The 22,422-nt window shown below is 33.8% G+C and overlaps 1 protein-coding gene across 2 annotated transcripts in view; it reads left to right on the top strand.

The window, feature by feature from the left end:
* LOC111057797 (transcriptional regulator ovo) overlaps window positions 1-22,422 on the top strand; it is a 107,784-nt gene that overhangs the window by 68,282 nt on the left and 17,080 nt on the right. For both annotated transcript variants that reach the window (XM_039422605.1, XM_039422606.1), the window contains exons 2-6: window positions 8,410-8,604; window positions 11,658-11,878; window positions 17,815-18,298; window positions 19,846-20,231; window positions 20,745-20,939. In XM_039422605.1, the coding sequence (XP_039278539.1) occupies window positions 8,410-8,604; window positions 11,658-11,878; window positions 17,815-18,298; window positions 19,846-20,231; window positions 20,745-20,939 (1,481 nt within the window). The remainder of the gene's footprint in view (window positions 1-8,409; window positions 8,605-11,657; window positions 11,879-17,814; window positions 18,299-19,845; window positions 20,232-20,744; window positions 20,940-22,422) is intronic.

Below are 22,422 nucleotides of genomic sequence, written 5' to 3'. Positions count from 1 at the left end.
TTATGTTTTCTCAAAAAAAAAAAAAAAAAAAATATTATCAATTTAAAATGTCTAGTAAAAATCAACATGGAGCTTTCTGTCCTATCGTACCGTGACGTGTTGTCCCGGAATGTGAGTGTGAGTGCTGTTATCAGGTCTGGCTGCAACTGTCTACAACGTTGATGGAAAGATACATTTTCAAGGTGTTTGATGTTTTTGAACGGGTAGTATTATAGTCAACTGTCTACTAACGTTAATGGAAAGATACATTTTCAAGATGTTCGATGTTTTTGAACGGGTAGTATTTTAGTCCACTAGACAGCTGATTTATGATGAATAATTCTAGTCTGATTTTTACTCTAATATTGTCGTATGAAGGAGGCTCCTTTTCCTTTTATATTATCCTTTAAATGCAAAATATATATAACCTTGTATATACGTCGACGCGCAATTAAAAAAGGAACATACCTGTCAAATTTCATGAAAATCTATCACCGCGTTTCGCCGTAAATGTGCAACATATAAACATTTAAACATTAAGAGTAATGCCAAACCGTCGACTTGAATCTTAGACCTCACTTCGCTCGGCCAATTATTTATCTATTACTACAAGAGTGTACAGTACTTTTCTTGAAGTGCAGGAAGAATAATTCTTCATAACTTCATAATTCAAATGAATTATTCATAACTGTAATATTTTCTGTTAGTCTTTTTCTGAACTCAGTACTCATTATTTAAGTGAAGAAACAATTCCACACCGTAATATTTTTTGTTTGTCTGGTTTTAACCACTATCAGACCGTCTAATCTCGATTTGATTGGTTCAGAAATGATGTTAGAAGTCTATTAGATCGCTGTCTGTTCTATTTTGAGGTTAGTTTTGTCTAGATCATAGATTAGCTATTAATAGCGAAGAGGCCTACAGGTTTGTCTACTTATCGTCCTATAAAATCAATCTTCCAGTGATAGAGAAATGCTCAACTTTCATGATTCCGATATGGATCGTAAATTAGATGTATTTTTGTGTTTTGGATTTACTGACCAAAGTTCATTGTACTGTTGAATCAAATCAAAACAAATTTCATTCACAAATAATTATCAATCAATGAACAGATGAGGTCTACCGCATATTGAAGAGGAACAAAATTTGTTTAACGTTTAGAGGAACAAAATTTGTTTAACGTTTAGAGGAACAAAATAATTTAGTCAAAGATGGAAATAACTGAGATATTGCAATTATTCAAATGCTAATGAATTAATAATTATTAATATCGGGGCAGCGAGCTTCGCTCGTTATTTATTTATTGACTTTTGATAAACCGAACACAATTCTTTAAAATGATTGGGGAAGTACTAACAGGCAAAGCCCAAAACTGTTTTCTTTCCCGAATTTTGATTTATACACTATAAATAGTCCAGAAAGTAGGTTATGTTCCATACACTTGAATCCAGGTTCAATTTTCTGTCCAAACATTTGAAAACAAAAAATATATAATTTAGATTATATATACAAATCAAATTGAATAACAAAATAACACTCACTAATCACTTGAAATAATGTCAAATAATGATCAACTTTGAAAATTATGATATACTCTAGTTTAGGAGGATTATCATGTCGTCAACAAATCAGATTATGTTGATCAAATCGATTAAAAATTGTCTAGCTAGATAAAATTTCTCGCTGACTGATTATAATTACACAGCTGGAAATAATTCTGTCTCTCTCCCACACAGGCACATGCATCTTCTGTTATCGAGAGACGACGAAATTATCATCTGTTTCCCAAGGATGAATTATCCTTTTAATGTCGTTCAGCGAGTTTTCCCAAGGATGAGACCTAGTGCAATCGAATTTTTATATCATAAGCCTACTATGTTCCAAATTTCGTGAAAATCGTTAGAGCTGTTTTCGAGATCCGTTGAACATAAATAACCAGATGTAAAAAAATATAAACATATAAAAATATGAACATATATACGGTAATTGTTCGCTTAGGATTAATAGACGAAAATCAAAATTAAATACTGTAATTCACTGCTGTTTACCCTGTTGTCAATATTTGCATTAGCAGAAGTCTACGGGGTGATTTACAGCGTGGATTTTCGTGTAATAATAATTAGGAACAAAGTAATATCATAGAGAAACGATAGCATAAGTAGATATCCCATGGTATAGGGCGTTTTTGTCGCAACTTTTACTGTTATCCCAAGCCGATAGTTCACATAGTTCTTTCCTATGCAGCTGTGTGACGCTGGTAGTCTCTCAAATTGTGCCGTTCATACAATATCACTCCAACAAAAAGTGAAAATTGACAATAATCGACAGTAATCGGCTTGAGATAACATAAAAGTTGCGACATAAATTCCCTATACCATGGGATATCTACTTACGTTATTGTTTCTTTATGGTAATATTCAAAAACAAAATTGAAGATTTGAGATTATGGGAGATTTTCCCTTCTATATCTTATTCAAAGTTATGAAGTTCGATTATGTTTACGAAAAGTCTCTCTGAAAAATATACATTACAGAAAATCTTAGATAGCAGAAAAAATAAACACAGCAAATAATAAAATGAAAATATGAATATGGAAAGAAATGAAAAAATAAAAAGTTTCTACGATTATACAGACTTATAATGTAAACGACCCTTTACTGGCTCGGGTAGCAATTTTCAGCTTTGCTATAGAAGCGTAATATCGGTAGAATTTAACATATTCTCTTAACGGTTGGTTACTGAAATAAAATTGAAAACTTTTAAAACGGAAACTGTACAACAAAAAAGCGAACTAATTATAATTCGCGGTGCAATGGTCGACCGGTGCGACTCCACTGACCATGAAATTTATTTGTTGAACTGAATCGATGTGTGGTTGCTGATACAAGTTTATAGTGAGGTCCACGTTATAATGGCAGTATTTGATCAACATTGGTGCTGCTATCCTTGTCTATCATTCCACAAAGCAGATAGCGCTATCCTCTTTCAGCTCCGCAACGTTCCAGATTGTTTTTCAACAATGTAGAAATCTGGCGCTGCTATCCTTGTCTATCAATAGACAATGTAGATAGCGCTATCCTGTTCTAGCTCCGTAATGTCGCCATATCGGTTTTTAACAATATAGGAATATAATTTATCAACAAAATATTCAATCTCATTTATGAAAATCTATTATTTAATCATTGAAAAATATGAGATATTTTTCCTGTTCATGCAGGGGTCTGGCTAAATATGAGTAGGGTAGTAACACAAATATATTATTTCCTTGATGTATAAAATATAAATGACTATATTAATGAAGAATGAAAAGTTGATATCATATCAGATATACAGGTATCAGTTATCCTCTATGGAAGGCAGTAGCAAGGCAGAGAATCGACAACGTTGTTCTCCCATCTTCACCACTGTTATTATAACGTCTACCTTACTATCCTATCGTTAGAATAGAATGGTTTTAGTGTGTGTGTGTGTGTGTGTGTGTGTGTGTGTGTGTGTGTGTGTGTGTGTGTGTGTGTGTGTGTGTGTGTGTGTGTGTGTGTGTGTGTGTGTGTGGTGTGTGTGTGTGTGTGTGTGTGTGTGGTGTGTGTGTGTGTGTGTGGTGTGTGTGTGTGTGTGTGTTGTGTGTGTGTGTGGTGTGTGTGTGTGTGTGTGAGGTATATAGTTATAGTAATAGTGTGACAATGGGGTCATACTTCCTGTATAAAAACTGTGTGTAACCAAATAGAATTTCGCGCTCCTTTTTTCAGTGTGGAAGGATGTGAAAAATCCAGTATTCTACACCAAAACGAAATATCCAAATAGTCAGACCACATTTTTCAAGGATTTTCATGAAGATTCTAATAATTTATTCCTACATACAGTTGAACCTCTGTATAACGTAGTTGATTATTCCGAGAAAAAATTCGCTGCAGAGAGGTATTTGTTATTGAGAGGTTACTCTGTCAAGAAAACTGCCACAATCTTATGGATCTTATAATATATCAAGGGCGATAATTGAATGATTTGGGCGGTAGTAAGTGTCTTATTGGTAGTTAGTGTCATATCAACACTAGCACTTTCACCTGACATCACTTTTTGGACGATGTCATGCTGTTTTTTGAATTTTTCTAACCAGCCGTTACTTGCCTTGAAGCTACTGTATCAAATTCTAAAGCCTTTTCATTGATTAAATTCCATGACAATGGTAGATTTTTCTCATGAATTAAAGTCACCCATTTTATCACCAGTTATCAGTATCATCAAATGTACAACTTTACAATGTTGCAAATCATTAGCAACATTTAGTTTTAGAATCTGATCACGGTTTTTTAGAAACTGAGTACAGTAACTTAACCAGCAAAATTGAAATGTGTAACAAAAGCAAATGGTGGGAGGATGGAAAACTCGAGCATTCCCGTTCCTTTATCTATGAATTGCGAGTTCAAACAATTGAAATGTGTGGCAAAAGCAAGGATACGAAAGTCCAGTCGTTTACCTGCCTGGTCTACGAATGACATGTTCTTGGAAGTCTATTTCCAGTAACTTGCATTCAATTTCCGACATGTGTTTCAACCTCTATTGACTGTCTACTACTTGAATTGTCATTTTTTTAGTCCTTTAGTCCATTATTATTGACCTCTCTTCTGAAACTAAATAATTCTTTGAAAATGACTCCTTGCTTCCTAAAAACAGACTGCATTTTGTATGTTGAAGTCAAGAGAAAACTTTGTTGTTGAGAGGTCTGAAATTCGTTAAATAGAGGTGAATAAGCAGCCAAAACTCTAAAATGTCATAGGACGAGGTACAAATTCGTTGTGTAGAGTATTTCGTTAAGTGGAGGTTCGTTATAGAGAGGTTTGACAGTATATGAATAGCTTGAAATATTGAATACTTTTTTCAAATAGAGAACGGAGAAACTTTAGAATGAAAACTAATTTAGATTGATTGGACAATGAAAAAACTGTAGCATACACTTTCAAATAGTGTAATCTATACTATATACTAAAGGAAAGAACTGGCTTCTACACGTACGGGATAGGGAAATTATGTTTGACGCATCATCACATCTGAACTACTGGACTGATTAACTTGAAATTCTGCATATAGATTCTTCATTAACCGAGGATGATTATAACCTATTTCAATTCTTCAGGATTTCATTACGTCAAGTTTTCAGTTATAAATGAGACCCTTGCGGAGCACGGGTTACCTGCTAGTAACAAATATAGAAAGGAAATTATTTATAATTCTTACTAGAGAAAGGAAACACATTACATAGGCCTACACAACAGACCCATCCAAATGTATAACACAGGTTGTAGAAAGCTAATTCCTTGGAACCGATGACAAATTAACGAAATTACAAAAATAGAAACAATTATTAAGCTTTTGTGGATGAACTTTCACAAAGCTTACGTCCTGGAAATTCTTCATATATTTATAGATCTACCTATTACAACAATGCTTGACGATTACACATGTTTAAATTGCCCATAGGTGCGTGTAATAATTTTACCGTTATTCCTCTTTCTTCTTCTTCTTCTTCTTCATCATCTTCTTCTTCTTCTTCTTCTTCTTCTCCTCCTCCTCCTCCTCCTTCATCTTCTTCTTTTTCTTCTCCTTCTTCATCTTCTTCTTCTTCAGGAGAGAACCTGTAGTCCCTAACTCCGCCCTTAATAAAGGGAATTAATCAATCACTCTCACACTCTCTCTCTCTCTCTCTCTCTCTCTCTCTCTCTCTCCATATATAATAGACAATAATGGAGCTTTGAGTTACTGTCATTGTTACTTGTTACTAGTTACTACTTGATACTGATGGTTTCCAAGTATTGGTCATTTATTTGACGTTGATATATTGGCTTCTCATTGATAGCAAGCCCTCTATATTCTGGAAAATAATTAATGGTTGTTGGAGGATATTTTCGTGCAGGTATTGTTGACCTATTGAGCACAAATTGGTTCTGATGTGGGCCAACTACTAATTGAGATGATTGGTTTGTGTCAATAGGGTAAGATGACATCCCAACTTGATACACAACACCATGGGATATCTTCTTATGCTACGTTTTCTCTATGGTATCACCTCAAATGATACAGTATCAACACAATATGATACAGTATCATCTCAACTTGATACACAATACCATGGAATATCTTCTTATGCTATCTTTTCTCTATAGTATCACCATAAATGATACAGTATCAACACAATATGATACAGTATCATCTCAACTTGATACACAATACCATGGGATATCTTCTTTTGCTATCTTTTATCTATAGTATCACCATAAACGATAAAGTGTCACCAAAATATGATACAGTATCAACACAATATGATACAGTATCATCTCAACTTCATACTGTCAACATTCCTGGAAAATATTCGCTTTTACAATCATGAGACAAAATAAACTGGAAAACTAGCAGACCATGGAAGAAAACCAATATGATGAAAAACAGACAAAAGCTGATGAGAGAATGGGAAATTCCCTCTTCTCTCTTCTCATTGGAGGTTAAGAGGGAATGAAAAATTCCCTTTTCCCGCCCCTCATGTTCATTGGCGGTCATGATTGAATAAAACATTCCCCTTTCTCGCCTCTCATGTTCATTGGCGGTCATGAGGGAATAAAAAATTCCCTTTTCCCTCTTCTTACCATCACTGGGGGTCAGAAGTAATGCGGAAGTAACGCTCTAATGATGAAGATGATGATGATGGTACATCACTATAGTGAGGTCCACGTTATAATGGTAGTGGAGAAAGATAGGAGACATTGTTGCCGATTCTCAGCTTGTCACTCTTCAATAGAGGCTAGCTGATACCGGTATAGCTGATGTTATATCAATTATTCATTCCAGTTGAAATAATCAATTATATACTATTCGTGATGAAAAAATATTTTTTAATGATTTAATTAATAAAGAATTTCCTTAACTGAGATTAAACTGTTGTTTATTACATTTCTGCAATGTTTGAACACGATCTGGTTGCATTGCAGAGCTCGGAAAGGATAGCGCTATCGTCCTTGTTGAATGATAGACAAGGATAGCAACACCAATGTTAATCAAATACTGCCATTATAACGAGGACTTCACTATAGGATAAAAATGTGATATGTGACTACAGTATATGATAAAAAGATGATACAAAGATGAAAGAAAGATGATACAATGATGATACAAAGATGATACAATGATGATACAATGATGATACAAATATGATACAAAGATGATACAATGATGATATAATGATGATGGACAATGATAGCAACACCAATGTTAATCAAATACTGCCACTATACCTCACTATGGCCGATTTATTTTTGAGTCAAGTCTCGTTGTTGACTTGAGACTCGGAGTCCAGATTCGTTGAAGCGAGTCATGACCAGCGGAGTCAGGTGATGTGACCCGTTACCCGGGCAATGGCCTTTGGCGAAAGAGGAGGGAGTGAGAGAGAATGAGTGAATCGAGAGAGGAATGAGAGACACACTGAGAAAGGATGAGCGTGTGAGAGAGAGAAACAAAGTGGGATGGAGTATGGGAAGAGGAAAGAGAGATACACTGAGAGAAGATGAGCGTGTGAGAGAGAGTAACAAGAGAGTTTGAGAGACTTTGGGAAGAGGAAGGAGAGACAGATACACTGAGAGAGGATGAGTGTGTGAGGGAGTACGAGTGAGTGAGATGAAAGAGGTGCTAGTTCAGTTCTGGGAACGGACGCACAAAAACTAATTCTCCGTGAAAAACATTAATTTCCGCCAAAATTAAATTGGAGATACTGTAATTGAATTAAATTAGATAATATATGAGATTCATTTCTTAAACTGCCAACATTGTTCGAATGGATAGCACTGGAGACAAATGATAATGATCATATTGACAAATGATAATGATCATATTGACAAATGATAATGATCATAATGACAAATGATCATATTAAATATCTCCAATGTATGGTAGCACCCAATGTACCTAGAATACATGTTTGTATTCTAGGTACCTTGGTAGCACATAGCATTGATATTATATGTAAGAAATTCTCACAATCCTGTTCACATTTCTTACAAGTACAGTACGTCGACGCGCAATTTAAAAAGGAACATACCTGTCAAATTTCATGAAAATCTATTACCGCGTTTCGCCGTAAATGCGCAACATATAAACATTTAAACATTAAGAGAAATGCCAAACCGTCGACTTGAGTCTTAGACCTCACTTCACTCGGTCAAATATGATTATAGTAGGCCTATTTTATACAATAAATGAAATAAATGAAAAGATGTTATCTGCTTGTTGATGTAGCATCTTTTTCATCAATCAAATATGAGTGAAGATCTCATTGAAACTGTCTTCTTGTCTCTAGAAACAATGAATTATATCAGTGAATAAATATTTTTATACAATTTTCCATTCTGTTCTATCATATTAATTAATTTCTTTCTGTTTTATTTGCAGACGACGACGCTAGAGGAAGTGGGGGAGCAAGGGGGGACAGATGCCCTCAGGCGCCACGACGCTTCATTTCGTCGATTTTGGGGGGTGATGTCCCCTATGCGGGGCACAGCCATCACATTCTCACTTCGGCCGAGAAGAAGGAGTACGTCCTTCCGAAACCACCCTCTTCACCCTCGCCCCCACCACCCGTTCCAGGTAATTTCAATTATTAAAAAAACAGGTAATTTCTATAGTGAGATCAACTTATAGTGGACTACTTTATTTGTGATTTGATGGCAGATAAATGATTGAATTTGACTTACATACAACTTCATTCCCTTTCTTCAAATTCATCCATTCAATTCAATTTCCCACCATCGATTGAATGAATAAATGAAATTCAATTGTTAATCATTGCCATTAGAAAAATCTGGTGTGGCGCACTCACACAACTTTCCTTGCCGTTATGAAAATTGATCACCTGACGCTAGTGTTCCTGCGCATCTCAAGTCTACTATTCCAAGATCTAAGTCAGCTGGTGACAGGACTATAACACTGGAGACACACGAGATCTGCTATCTCTTCATAGTGAATCATTTAATAGAATCAACAGTTGCCAACAGTTTGCATTATTGAATAAACACATTTTCTCGAATTTCGAACTCATTTCCAATTTTAGGTGAAAATGTCACTGAACATTAATTGTAGAGATTTTTATGCTCAATCTTTTCCACTCGAAATGTTTCGTTCAAATTGTATCTGAAGCCTGATAATGCGGAATCTAAAATCAAACTTTGCATAGATGAGTCAAAGCTCCTGAAATTTTTACAGATATGGGACTTGTGGCAGTTGATAGAGCTTATCAATGGCTATTCTAGGTATAAATTTGATCGAAATCTTTGGAGCCGTTTTCGAGAAAATCGCGAAAAACCCTGGTTTTTAATAATATTTTCTCCATTTTAGCCGCCATCTTGAATTTCATGTGATCGAAATTGTTCGTGTCGGATCCTTATATTGTAAGGACCTTAAGTTCCAAATTTCAATCCATTCCCTTAATTGGGAGATGAGATATCGTGTACACAGACGCACATACACTCATACACACACACATACAGACCAATACCCAAAAACCACTTTTTTGGACTCAGGGGACCTTGAAACGTATAGGAATATAGAAATTGGGGTACCTTAATTTTTTTCGGAAAGCAATACTTTCCTTACCTATGGTAATAGGGCAAGGAAAGTAAAAACCATTTTTTTGGACTCAGGGGACCTTGAAACGTATAGGAATATAGAAATTGGGGTACCTTAATTTTTTTCGGAAAGCAATATTTTCCTTACCTATGGTAATAGGGCAAGGAAAGTAAAAAGTCAGACCTAACACTAGATTTTCAGTTAAGATTAGATGCATAGAACAATATCACAAGTGTATAACAGTCCCACTATCTGGGAACTCTTGTATGCAATACATTAGTGTTTACACTAAACAGTTAAAAAGTTTCATTTTAAATTGATCTGCAGTCTCAGTTATTAAATTTTGAGGTAACTTATTGTACAGTTTCTGTCCGATAATATTGTAGCTATTCATCGACTTGGACAGCCTTTGGAATTGTATAATTGTGTGCATTATAAGATGCAATTATTGTTGTCAATATTGTTCTAAAATTTCAAACATTATCATATTCTAATTACACACACATCGATTTCTGGACGTACGAAATCATATTTATATTTATATTATTATATATATTATATTTATATATTTATATATTTATAATCATATTTTATTATTTATATTTATAAAATATTTACCGTCGATTAATCCAAAGACCTTGAAGAGATATAGACCCACAATGCCTATGCCTTCCCAATGATAGCTCTTAATTGAAATAAAACACTTATTGGCATGGGCTACTTTTAAATTGATAAAACAAAATAAATCTTATAGCACCCTTTAATCTTTAAAAAACCTTTAAGCCTTTAAGCATTGGTAATGAAAGTAATGAATTGAATGTGAAAGAAAAATTTTATAGCTATAAAACTGCAAAATTGAATAGGAATAATTTGATAAATATAATCCAATTTGTCTTAAATAATCCTATTTTTGATAAAATTGAAAGTGAATGAATAAAATTTAAAATTTTAAAATATAAATTTAAATTTAATAACTTTTACCAGAAATAATTAGTCATATTTAGTTTTATTATTCATTCTTAGTTTTAGTTGTTTTTGAGTGAAAAAGAACTAAATTTCAGAAAAGTGGAATCATAACCTCATTTCGGACTTTTAAATTATTATCTAAATTTGGGAGAGAAATAGTACAAGGAGTATCCTTAGTTTTTCTCTCCCATTCAGTGCTTCTTGTAAAAATTATAATAATAAATATTAATTTAAACTTATGTTCGTTTTATATCAATTAGTAAACAGTTATTGAATTTTATTTCATTTTAGAACCTGAAGATTATGTAAACCGAAACTAGTTGATCAACTATTTTAAATTTTTTTAAGATTAAAGGGTGCTATAAGATTTATTTTTTTTATCGCTTAATTGAAATATTGAAAGCCGCAATTGGGGTATTTTAGCACGAAATATTATATCTATATATTTGTAATATTATAGATTACAAAGGCATTGGTATGTAATAATCTTATAGGTTGCCCCCTCAATGGCCGATTTCAATTCCAAGTACGACACTAGCGCTGCATGTGAGTCTATGCATCTGTAAGGTCTTTGGATCAATCATAACTTGGCAAACAGATTTTCAGATTTTCAGATGTTCATGTGTTTGTCAAGTTCCGATAGTAGATTTCATTATATGGACGGCAAAAAATTGAACGTCCAAAAATTGATGTGTGTGTAACTGGCTTTAGTGTAATATTATTTAATTGTAGGATTTATCTCTTTTCTGTATGGGGCTACTTTTTATAGAAATAGAAAAAAAAAATAAAAATCTCAGGACCCTTTATGAATTATTTAATCAAATAGTGATTAAATAATTCATAAAGGGTACTGTACTGAGATTTTCATTTTTCTTTCTATTTCTATTAATTGTAAGATGTATGATGTGTTATTGATAGTATACATCAATAATACTATTTTATTTTATTTATCCAGTCATGTACAACTGTTACACTCATGTAAGAAGGCATAACAGGCTTATGTCCAAAACTGTCTCTTCTCAAATTTATACTACTGTACATATCAAAACGTAGGTTAATAAATAATATTATAATTGATAATTTTTAACTAAATAATTATATTTTTTTAGTGGTGCCAGTACCCGACAAACAGCTATCGCCATCCTGCGAGGGAGAGAGGGAGAACAAGAGAGAGGCGCCGCGATGCCAGCCAGTCTCTGTGATCCAGAGGACGCCCGCCCCCGGCCCCCCTGCGCCTGCACCTGCACCCCTTCTGCCTCCGCCTGCTGCCCCACCGGTCACAAAACCGCCCCCGTCTCCGAGTTCGCCACCTTCTCATTTGTTGGTGCAGGTAGGTTATGAATTAATAAATGAAATAAAATATATACTAATATTTTTATATAATAATACTAATTGGTAAATAATACCAATATTATTGAAATAATACCAAAACTATATTGGAATTCAGGTCATGAAGTTAGTGTAAATTATAGGACTACAAAATATAATTTTCAAATTAAAGTTGAATCTTCTAAGATGAAATAATTTCCATTACTCATTTGTCTATGGTGTAGCCTTGACACAGCCTTCTGTATCGGATAGCTGATACAGGTTTATCTAATGAAATATATCAACTACTGGACATTCTGGACATTTTACTCGTGAAGAAAATACATACATTTTTCATGATTAATTAATAAACTCCTATAATTAAGAACGAACATTTTGCTAATTAATTATATTCTTACATTGTTCACAAACGATCTGGCAATATTGTGGTGCTACAAAAAGCTCTGCTATCTGTTTAGTCGAATGATAAAGTTCGAGATAATGTAAAGATGACAGAGAAATTAAATGAAAGATAACATTTGAAATAAGCTTCACTATTTTCTATAGAACAATATTAGAGAAAACCTTTATTGAGATAAAAAGAGAAATGCAGAGGATAACACCAATGTTAATCAAATACTCCAATTATAACATGAATCTCATTACAGATAAAAAATATCATGAAAATTGAGAAATATGCAAAAAGGATATTGAGCAAATGTTATATTTGATTAATAATATTTTTAAACATTTTAAAGTGGATTTCACAGTCATTGACTCTATAATGTATAAACATAACATTACAAAAAAAATCTCAAAGAATTTTCCACTTATCAATTTTTTGTTTCACTGAAGAATGCTATATAAATAATTATTGGGCAACACAAATTCTATTTCAATTCACTATAATTGACACAGGTACACACTACTTATATCAACAATACTCCTCATGAATTGTGTAAAGACAATGCTGGTTATCGCTAATTATTACAAAATCATCATCAAGCTCTTCTTGAAAGCTTGGCTGTTGTCTCTGAACCAAATTATTATTTGACCCACTTGTAAAAGATTTTTCAATTTTTTTCTTCTGAATATTTTTGAATTTCCTAGCCTTATTTGACCTGCTAGAATTACATTCTAAAATTTCTTCATCGTGAATATTTTTAAATTTTTTGAAATTGTTGGACCTACTGGAATTGCATTTCCCGTTCTCTTTTCCTTGAATATTTTCCAATTTTCTGACATTATCTGGCCCACATTTTTCAATTTCTTCCTCGTGAATATTTTCCAATTTCCTGACTTTATATGAACTACATTTCCTGGTTTCTTCCTCCTGAATATTTTCAAATGTCCTGATATTTTTTGACCAACTTGTGTCACATTCTTCAATTCCTTCCTTCAACTGAGTATTTTCCAACTTGTTGACATTATTCAACCCATATTTTCCAATTTTTTCCTCGTTAATATTCTCCAATTTTCTGGAATTGTTTGACCCACATTTCCCGGTTTCTTCCTCCCGAATATTTTCAAATTTCCTGATATTTTTTGACCAACTTGTGTCACACTCTTCAATTTCTTCCTTCAACTGAGTATTTTCCAACTTATTGACATTATTCAACCCATATTTTCCAATTTTTTCCTCGTGAATATTTTCCAATTTCCTGAAATTGTTTAATCCACATTTCCCGGTTTCTTCCTCCTGAATATTTTTAAATTCCCGGATATTATTTGGCCAACTTGTGTCACACTCTTCAATTTTTTCCTTCACCTGAATATTTTTCAACATTTTGACATTATTCAACCCACATTTTTCAATTTCTTCCTCGTGAATATTTTCCAATTTCCTGAAATTGTTTGATCCACATTTTCCGGTTTCTTCCTCCTGAATATTTTCAAATTTCCTGATATTATTTGGCCAACTTGTATCGCACTCTTCAATTTCTTCCTTCAACTGAGTATTCTCCCACTTCTTGACATTATTCAACCCATATTTTCCTTTTTCATGGAAACTTTTCAGTTTCTTGTCTAGTTCTTCCTCACTCCGACCACTTTCTGAAATTAAATTTTCTTCTTCTAATTCATTGATATCCTCCAGAGATTCCAATGTTGATAGATCTGAGGTGCCACACTCACTCATACGCTTAGGATCCTCTGTCATTCTTGGATCAGACAGTATCAGCTCCTCAAGAACTCTACGTTCTTCAAGCAGAAACTTATAAAATTTTCTCATGAAATTCTGTTCCCTCACATACAGTTCCCTCATGGCATCCACATTTTTCTCCAGCTGAGTCTGTTCTGATAGCATTTTGTGGCAGAATTTTTCGATGCAGTAGAACAACAAAAATGTTGACACAAAAAATAGAGAGAAAAGTAGAAAAATGCAGATTTCCTCCTCTGAAAAGCCGAGAAACATGATGACGGTCCGGTGAATTTTGAAAACCTGTGAATTTACTGAATTTGGATAGTGTTGGCCAAAATTAAGGCATTTTTATGCAGAATATTTTTAGGTTAGAAAAATATTATTCTGAATTTAAAGTTTAATGCTTTTTTCTCGTTTGTTTGGTTGTAACCAAGCAATTTTGTAAATAACCCCGATTGAGTCATGGTTTGATAATATAAACCTGCGTTTACACCTTATAGATTCTATTAGATTGAACGGAACTTGTCAAACACATATGTTCATCATATCAGTTATGCTCAATCTAATAGAATCTATAAGGATTAACATTCTATTAATAGCTTTTGTGTAAACGTTGTTATTCCCTTGAAGATTATTTTGAAAAAGTAGAAAATTTTGTATGAATTGTTTGCATTTATTTTGATATTTTTCATAAACAGTGTATATCTTCCTCTTGTTTCTTGTATTTCAATAATATTATATCATCATTCTTATTTAAAGAGTTTGTCAAATTTACGACAGAAGTTGAGTTTGTGGCCTAGGCCCGACTTAACATTAAACACTGGTGTGCCTTTTGAATGCTTCCTACCATCGGACTCCCGATATTATATTCTTTTGATCATTTGTTTGTTTTGAGGTTGCCTACCTACTCATTATGTTTATACCAACTTTTTTCAAAATACGAGTATGTTATCTCAAACATGGTTATGTATGAAGAATAAATTTTTCTCAATATTATAGTTAAAGTTTTATCTATGTTGGTACAGACTGCAAGAGAACCTGAGGGCTACAAAAATGCAATGGGAAAACAATATAAGGTAGAACAATCACAATGAATATTAAAAGATAAAAATAAGACAAAATTGCTAGAATGATGTGTGCTGGAGAATAGAGGGAAAATACCAATGTACCTAGAATACATTGGTACATGAATTCTAGGTAGAATATGTATTCTAGGTACCTTGTAAAATACTTTGCCAACTATGATTATCCATGTAATAAGATGAGGTCGACGCTATTATGGTTGTATTAAATAGCATTGGTGTTTCTATCCTTGTCTATCATTCGATAAAGCCTTTAAGCCATTCTAAAAAGCATTTTCCACTTACCTACATTTTTATAGAAACTACAAATAAAAGTAAATTTGTGATCAAAATACTTATTTTATAGACATTCCAGTGTCACATTCCACAGGTTTATCTTTTTCAGAGTAGTTATGAAAGGTGACACTTGTATTTCCATTCAAACCTACTCTAGAACATGGTACGCCATAGTGGAGTAGGTCAATTTCCACGCAGAAAACACTAAACATGTAGAGAACACATTATAAGAAATTTTTAATGTATTTAATTATTGTATGTAATTGTTATTTATCTAATATTTTCAGTAATTGATGTAGTTGTTTTAGTTTTTTTTTTGGGGGGGGGGAAATAAACATTTATTTATTTATTTAATTTTTATCAGAGATTGACAATGGTGTAATAACCGAAACCGGTCTTTCTAAGTATCCATAAATCTGTGATTTTTGACAATTTCTTAGTCTTTTTCATTTAATTTATTTATTCATTTTATTAATTAATACAGGCTTAAGATAAACATACCTTCCAACAACATTATGGTACCTACTTGTAACAATAAAACAAACATTTATTTCTGATAATGATTGTTATAATGCTAAGCTGTTGATTATTGAAGGGTTCACATTAATCTATGTATTGAACATACAGGTTCATAGTTTATTGAATAGTTATGAAGGTGACACTAGTATTTCTGTTCAATACAGGCATAGAGTAAAGATACCTTTTATAAATGTGTAATTCGATCAATCAATCTTAATTTTATTCATATCAACACAATACAATATACATAAAAGAAATCAAAACACAAAAAAATCACAATCAAAAATAAATTTCTAATAAAGTACAAAACATGCTTCATGGCGGGGTGTGCTGAAAAGAAAGACATCAAATGAAAATTATTGCCTTGAAAAAAATGTTCACAAATAAATACAGATTAAAAAATGTAATATTTTAGAATAAGAAGTATAATTTTTAACATAATAATATACGAACATAAGAACCTAACCTAACCTAACCTAACCTAACCTTAACCTAACCTAACCTAACTTAAATTCGGTGAAACCATCAACACCCCAGTTTGAGTGCCGGTGAGAAAGGAGGAAAAATACCCAGCCAACTATGGTTTCCCATGTAATGGGCTGGTAGAGGGTATAAAAGTAAGGAATGAAGGGTGAAGAGGAGAAGAAAAGGGAAGTATTGGAGAGAAAAAAGTAGGAAGAAGAGAAAAAATGTTCAAAAATTGTACGCGAGTCCACTTTCAACTAATGTATATAAAAGAATTGGCTTTGCAAACAGTAGTTTGAGCAGAGATCCCGAGATTTTTACATCCCGAGAATTCAATCAATCGATCAATCTTAATTTTATTTAATTTAACACAAACTGCACAAAAGAAAATGGAATACAAGATATTTATATATTTTTTATATTTATTTATTTATAATTTTCACAAAGTAGCACTGATTGGGAGAGAAAAACTAAGGATACTCCTTGTACTATTTCTCTCCTAAATTTAGATAACATTTTAAAAGTTCAAAATAGGGTTATGATTTCACTTTCCTACAATTTAGTCCATTTTCACTAAAAAACAACGACAAACTAAGAATTTTGAAGGTTAAAAACAGAATAAATAACAAAAATATCACACTCAAATCACCATTAATTGGAACATTTTTGCGTAATTTGACAAAATTCAGAGCCAGAAAAAACACAACTCAGATAAATACAATCAAAATACAAATTTCTATTAATAATACATTTGTCTTTGATACAGTTTTTTTCAATTATAGAGAAGTTCCACAATTTCAATTCTAATTCAACAAATTTTATTTGATACAGGTTTTCATGAAATAGACTAACACTGCTTCCATTTTGTGTATTATTCATTTCTATGATTATGTAGGTACTGTCATAGAGAAACAATAGCATAAGTAGATATCCCATGGTATAGGGCGTTTATGTCGCAACTTTTACTGTTATCTCAAGCTGATAGTCCACGTAGTTCTTTCCTGTGAAGCTTTATGACGCTGGTAGTCTCTCATATTGAGCCATCCATACACTCTTGCCCGGTCAAAACAGTAAAAATTGACAATAATCAACAGTAATCGGATTGTGATAACAGTAAAAGTTGCGACATAAACGCACTATACCATGGGATATCTACTTACGCTATTGTTTCTCTATGGTACTGTGTATTTCAATGATTATTGTATATTAATTGGAAATAAATAAATGTTTATTTCCCAAAAAAACTAAAACTACAACATCAATTACAAAAATATTAGATAAATTACAATATTACATGCAATAGTTAGTTACAAAAGATTCTTATAATGTGTTCTCTACATGTTTTCTGTGTGGAAATTGACCTACTCCACTATGGCGTACCATGTTCTAGAGTAGGTTTTGAAAATGTTTCTAGTGATTTTGTATTTTGTATTTTGGCGAAATGAAGATTTCGATTTGATTTGATTTCTGTTTCAGGAGCCGGAACAGGAGGCACCCATCGACTACCACGTCCCGAAGAAGGAGGCGGCAGTCGCCGTTCCCGCAAGCGGTAGCGGCACCGCAGGCGGCGGCGGGAAAGCGGAAGCGGACGAACTTTTACGACAGAGACACCGCCTAGCGCTGGCGATTAGACGCCAGCATCACCTGATTTTGGCGGCGGGCAGACGACGGGAACTGACCGGTGCTTTGACCGGAACACCGGGGGTAAATCTGGAGTTGAACGGTAGACGGCGGGAGCTAACCAATGCGTTAGTTCCGGGTGTGAACCGGGGTCCATCGCGGGAGTTGCCTGGTGCGGTGCGGACAATGTCTGGTGCTCCGCATATTCTGATGGCGGCCGCGGGACACAGTCGCACCGGAGCGGGAGGCGGCGGAAGTGGCGGGAGCGGACAGGGTGGATCTTCGCAGGGCGGTTCGCGCGGGTCTGCGGGACATTCGTACGGCGGTGGTGGTGGTGGAGGTAAGCAAAAATAGTCCTATTTCATGTTGATATCAAGTAAATGAAGTAAGAGGAAATAGTCCTGTTTCATTCTAATATTTAGTGAAAAATCTGAATTCAAATCAAATCAAATTCATTTATTGACAAAAAGAAAACAAACAATAATTTAGAATTTGTATTGGTTTTTGTTGGTAGGGAGTACTTTGCGGGAAGGTCCCACCTTGCCTCAATATCATTTATACTCATTCGGCGACACCAGCAAAACCAAAGTTTGAGTGCTGGTGACGAGTATGAAAACAGAAAACGATAATAGAATATTGTCAATTTTATTTATTTTATTTATTTATTTACCAATTCACTAGAAATTTACAAAATAACACTTATCAACTAATATACATTGGTGTGGCTGGAAAAAGAAGCCTTGAGCTCCAGCCACGAGATCGAAAATATTCTTTAAATTATTGGTACATTTGCCGTGATAATATTCTAAAATACAAACCAAAAGATAGTAAACCAAAAACCAAAAATATGTATAAATAAACACACTAAATCAATTCTTGAATCAAAAATCAACAAGCCCAATAATAGCCATTCATAGGGGAACCTATTATAGTCATTCATATGTAATTCAGTCATTACATAGGGGAAACGTCTACAACTTACTATTAAGTCCCCTAATATGATACTATTAGATAGCATGATCATAACTTGCTTGTTTAAAAAAATAAAATACACATTATAAGAAATAAAAATTATAAATCTGAGTACCTTCCCTTTTAAAATATTGTTCAATAACTCAGATCTCCAATTTTTATTTCGTATAATGTGTATGTTATATTTTAAACAAGCAAGTTATGATCATGTTATCTAATAGTACTAGTAGTTCTGTGAACAGTAGACCTCACGCAGTATTCTCATCCACAAGTACCAGATTGAAACTATAGACCTTATGGAAATACAGCAATAGACTGGCTTCTCCACACATCTGTGTAATCACTTGTCAGCTGATTTATGATGAATAATTCTATAGTCTGATTTTTACTCTAATATTGGCGTATGAAGGAGGCTTCTTTTTCCTTTTATATTATCCTTGAAATGCAAAATTTCCAAAAACCTTGTACATACGTCGACGCGCAATTAAAAAAGGAACAGACCTGTCAAATTTTATGAAAACCTATTACCGCGTTACGCCGTAAATGCGCCACATATAAACATTCAAACATTAAGAGAAATGCCAAACCGTCTACTTGAATCTTAGACCTCACTTCGCTCGGTCAATTATATTAGGGGACCTAATAGTAAGTTGTAGACGGTTCCCCTATGTAATGAATGAATTTGCTTGCTTTTAAATTTTTGTTCAATCACTCAGATTTTTAATTTTTATTTATATTCCAGAGTAGCCCAAAAGAAAAAATACATTATACTAAGATTGTTCTGTATATTGTATTTCAATAGCCTAATTTATAATGTGACCTTCGTCTATGCCATCTTCTCTCTATGATTTTATTCTCTATAGTTAGCTTCATGACTATTTTTGAATTATTCTTTATTCATTTTTTTTGTTTCAGGTCTAAGCTCAGGCAGCGCCTCGGGCTCGATGGGCGGCGCTTCAGGGGGCGGCGGCGGCGGCCTGAACCCCGGAGGCGGTGGTAACGGAGGTGGCGGCAAGTCCAACTACGGCCCCAGCAGCCCGCCAACCGGCTCACTGCCCCCGTTCTACGAGAGCCTCAAGGGGGGCGGTGCCCTGCCCGCGGGCTATCCCCTGCCGCCTCCACAGGGGGGCTATCAGTACCAGTCACTGTTGTCGGCCCCCCTGCCAATGGACTGCGACACGGGGCAGACGGCCGTCGATCTGCACACCAATGGCTACAACCCGACTGCAGGCGTCGATGTGCCCCCCAAACAGTACTCGCTGCTGCAGAACGTGTGCGCTACCTATGGAATCATGATGAAGGTATCCTTATCTCTTTCTTTTTCTTCTCCTTCTTCTTCTTCTTCTTCTTCTTCTTCTTCTTCTTCTTGAAGCTGGTAAGCTTGATTACTGAACATGATTGAAATATGATTACTCAACAAAATATTCATTATCAGTCATGTCAATTTATAATATTTAATCATTGAAAAATCCATATTCTCTTGACAAATAAAATTTGATTTATTATTTTAAACAAGGATGAACAGTTGATATTGCATCAGATATACCGGTATCATCTATGCTCAATAGAAGACAAGGCAGAGGAACGGCAACACTGTTCTCCTATCTTTCTCGACAAAAATCGGAGGAATGGCATTATCCACACTCTTGCGCTTGCGCTCGTTGTCGTTTGTTCGCATTGGGCGCGATAGTGTGGTTGAGGCATTAAAAATAGATGCAAGAATCCTTTTGAAACAAATTTATTTATTTGGATTGTGAACTATGTAACTGAATTTTGTTCTCATATTGTTTATTAATTTGGAATTCGATTCGTAGGAGGAGGAAGAGGAGGAACTGAACAACTATGTGAAGGATAACGGTGGGTTCTTGCCCTATGATGACGTCATGGTGGATGCCGTGACTGGAGCAGTCGTGGACCCCCTTCAGTTCACGGCAACCCTTACGTTTTCCGGTGCCGCAGATCACAATGCCTTACTGGAGAGTTTGTCTGATGAACTGTTCCTAAGGGAGGTAAGTGACTCAACAATTATTTCTATAATATTTGTAGTTGAATAACTGGAATTTAGAGATACAATAAATTATTGATAGAATAAAAAGAAGTACTCTTACATACAGGTGTCCCACAATTGGTTTATAAGCCGATGACCATGGATTCTGCATGAAATTTGCAGCAAACAATCACCTGTAAAATTTGCTTACGTCATAGTTAAATAACTCAAAAAGTCTACCCTTGGGTCTCCCCACCATTCAAAGCCATACGCTAATAATAATAATAACTTAAAAAGTTGTTCATTCTCAGTAAATTGAATAACTTTCTCAATAATTGATATTTTCAAAACATTTTTGTTTTATTAAATCAACAATACCATGAAGAATTCATCCAAAAAATCTCATGGACTTATTTCTTACCGAATTTGAAATGTTCTGTCCCAAAAATTTGAACTTTAGGCGCTCATATCTCAAAAAGTAATGATCGAAAAAAATGTTTTTTCTGAGAAAACGTTTTTATTTTGATAGCTTGATGATATACAAATCGAAAAACTATGAAAAATATCATCAGTAGAAAATTTATTTTTAGCCTTTGCACAGCCTTAACCCTTCTACTACCAACGTTTTTCACATACACGAAATACCAAGTGGGGTAACTGGGTTACCCCAACAATATTTCTGTTTTATATAATCATTTTATATTTCTTCTTGTTAATTCATTGATCAAATGCATTACAAAAGCTATTAATATAATTAAAAATGAATTTCTTATGTTGAAAAATATGTTTTTAATAAAAAACTGACAGGACAACAAAAGTGAGCAATCTATCATATTGTTGTGGGGGAAATTTGTCAAATAATTAAATTATGGTCATAGAGAAGCAATTTTTCAAATTTGGACAATATTTCTGTTTTATATAATCATTTTATATTTCTTCTTGTTAATTCATTGATCAAATGCATTACAAAAGCTATTAATATAATTAAAAATAAATTTCTTATGTTGAAAAATATGTTTTAATCAAAAACTGACAGGACAACAAATGTGAGCATTCTATCATATTTTTGTAGGGGAAATGTTGTCAAATAATTAAATATTATGGTCATAGACAAGCAATTTTTTTAATTTGGATTCTAAGTGATCATTATGAATCAGGTTTGGCAAAAAAAAGAATTGAACATTAAATTGATATCTGATGTATTTCGATGATGCATGAAATATACCGAAAATTTTCATGACATGGAATACCAAGTGGAGTAATAGAGTTACCCCCAGGATAAATCCACTTATAATTTCAAAAATAAGAGGTATAAAATGATTTTATGATAAAAAAATAACTAAAGTGATATGTTTTAAACAAGTATTAAACGTTTCAATGAAATACGTCAACATTATCTACAAAAAATAGACAAAATGTGGGTTGGGGTAGTCCAATTACCTCGTTTGGTAGTCGAAGGGTTAAGAATAGTAGATGATTGCCAATGTTTTATCTAGATTATTGTA

Source organism: Nilaparvata lugens, chromosome 3 (assembly GCF_014356525.2).
Source record: "Nilaparvata lugens isolate BPH chromosome 3, ASM1435652v1, whole genome shotgun sequence".
Taxonomy (NCBI): Eukaryota; Metazoa; Arthropoda; class Insecta; order Hemiptera; family Delphacidae; genus Nilaparvata; species Nilaparvata lugens.
Note: the sequence above shows the minus strand (reverse complement) of the source record. Positions and strands in the feature narration are given on the sequence as shown.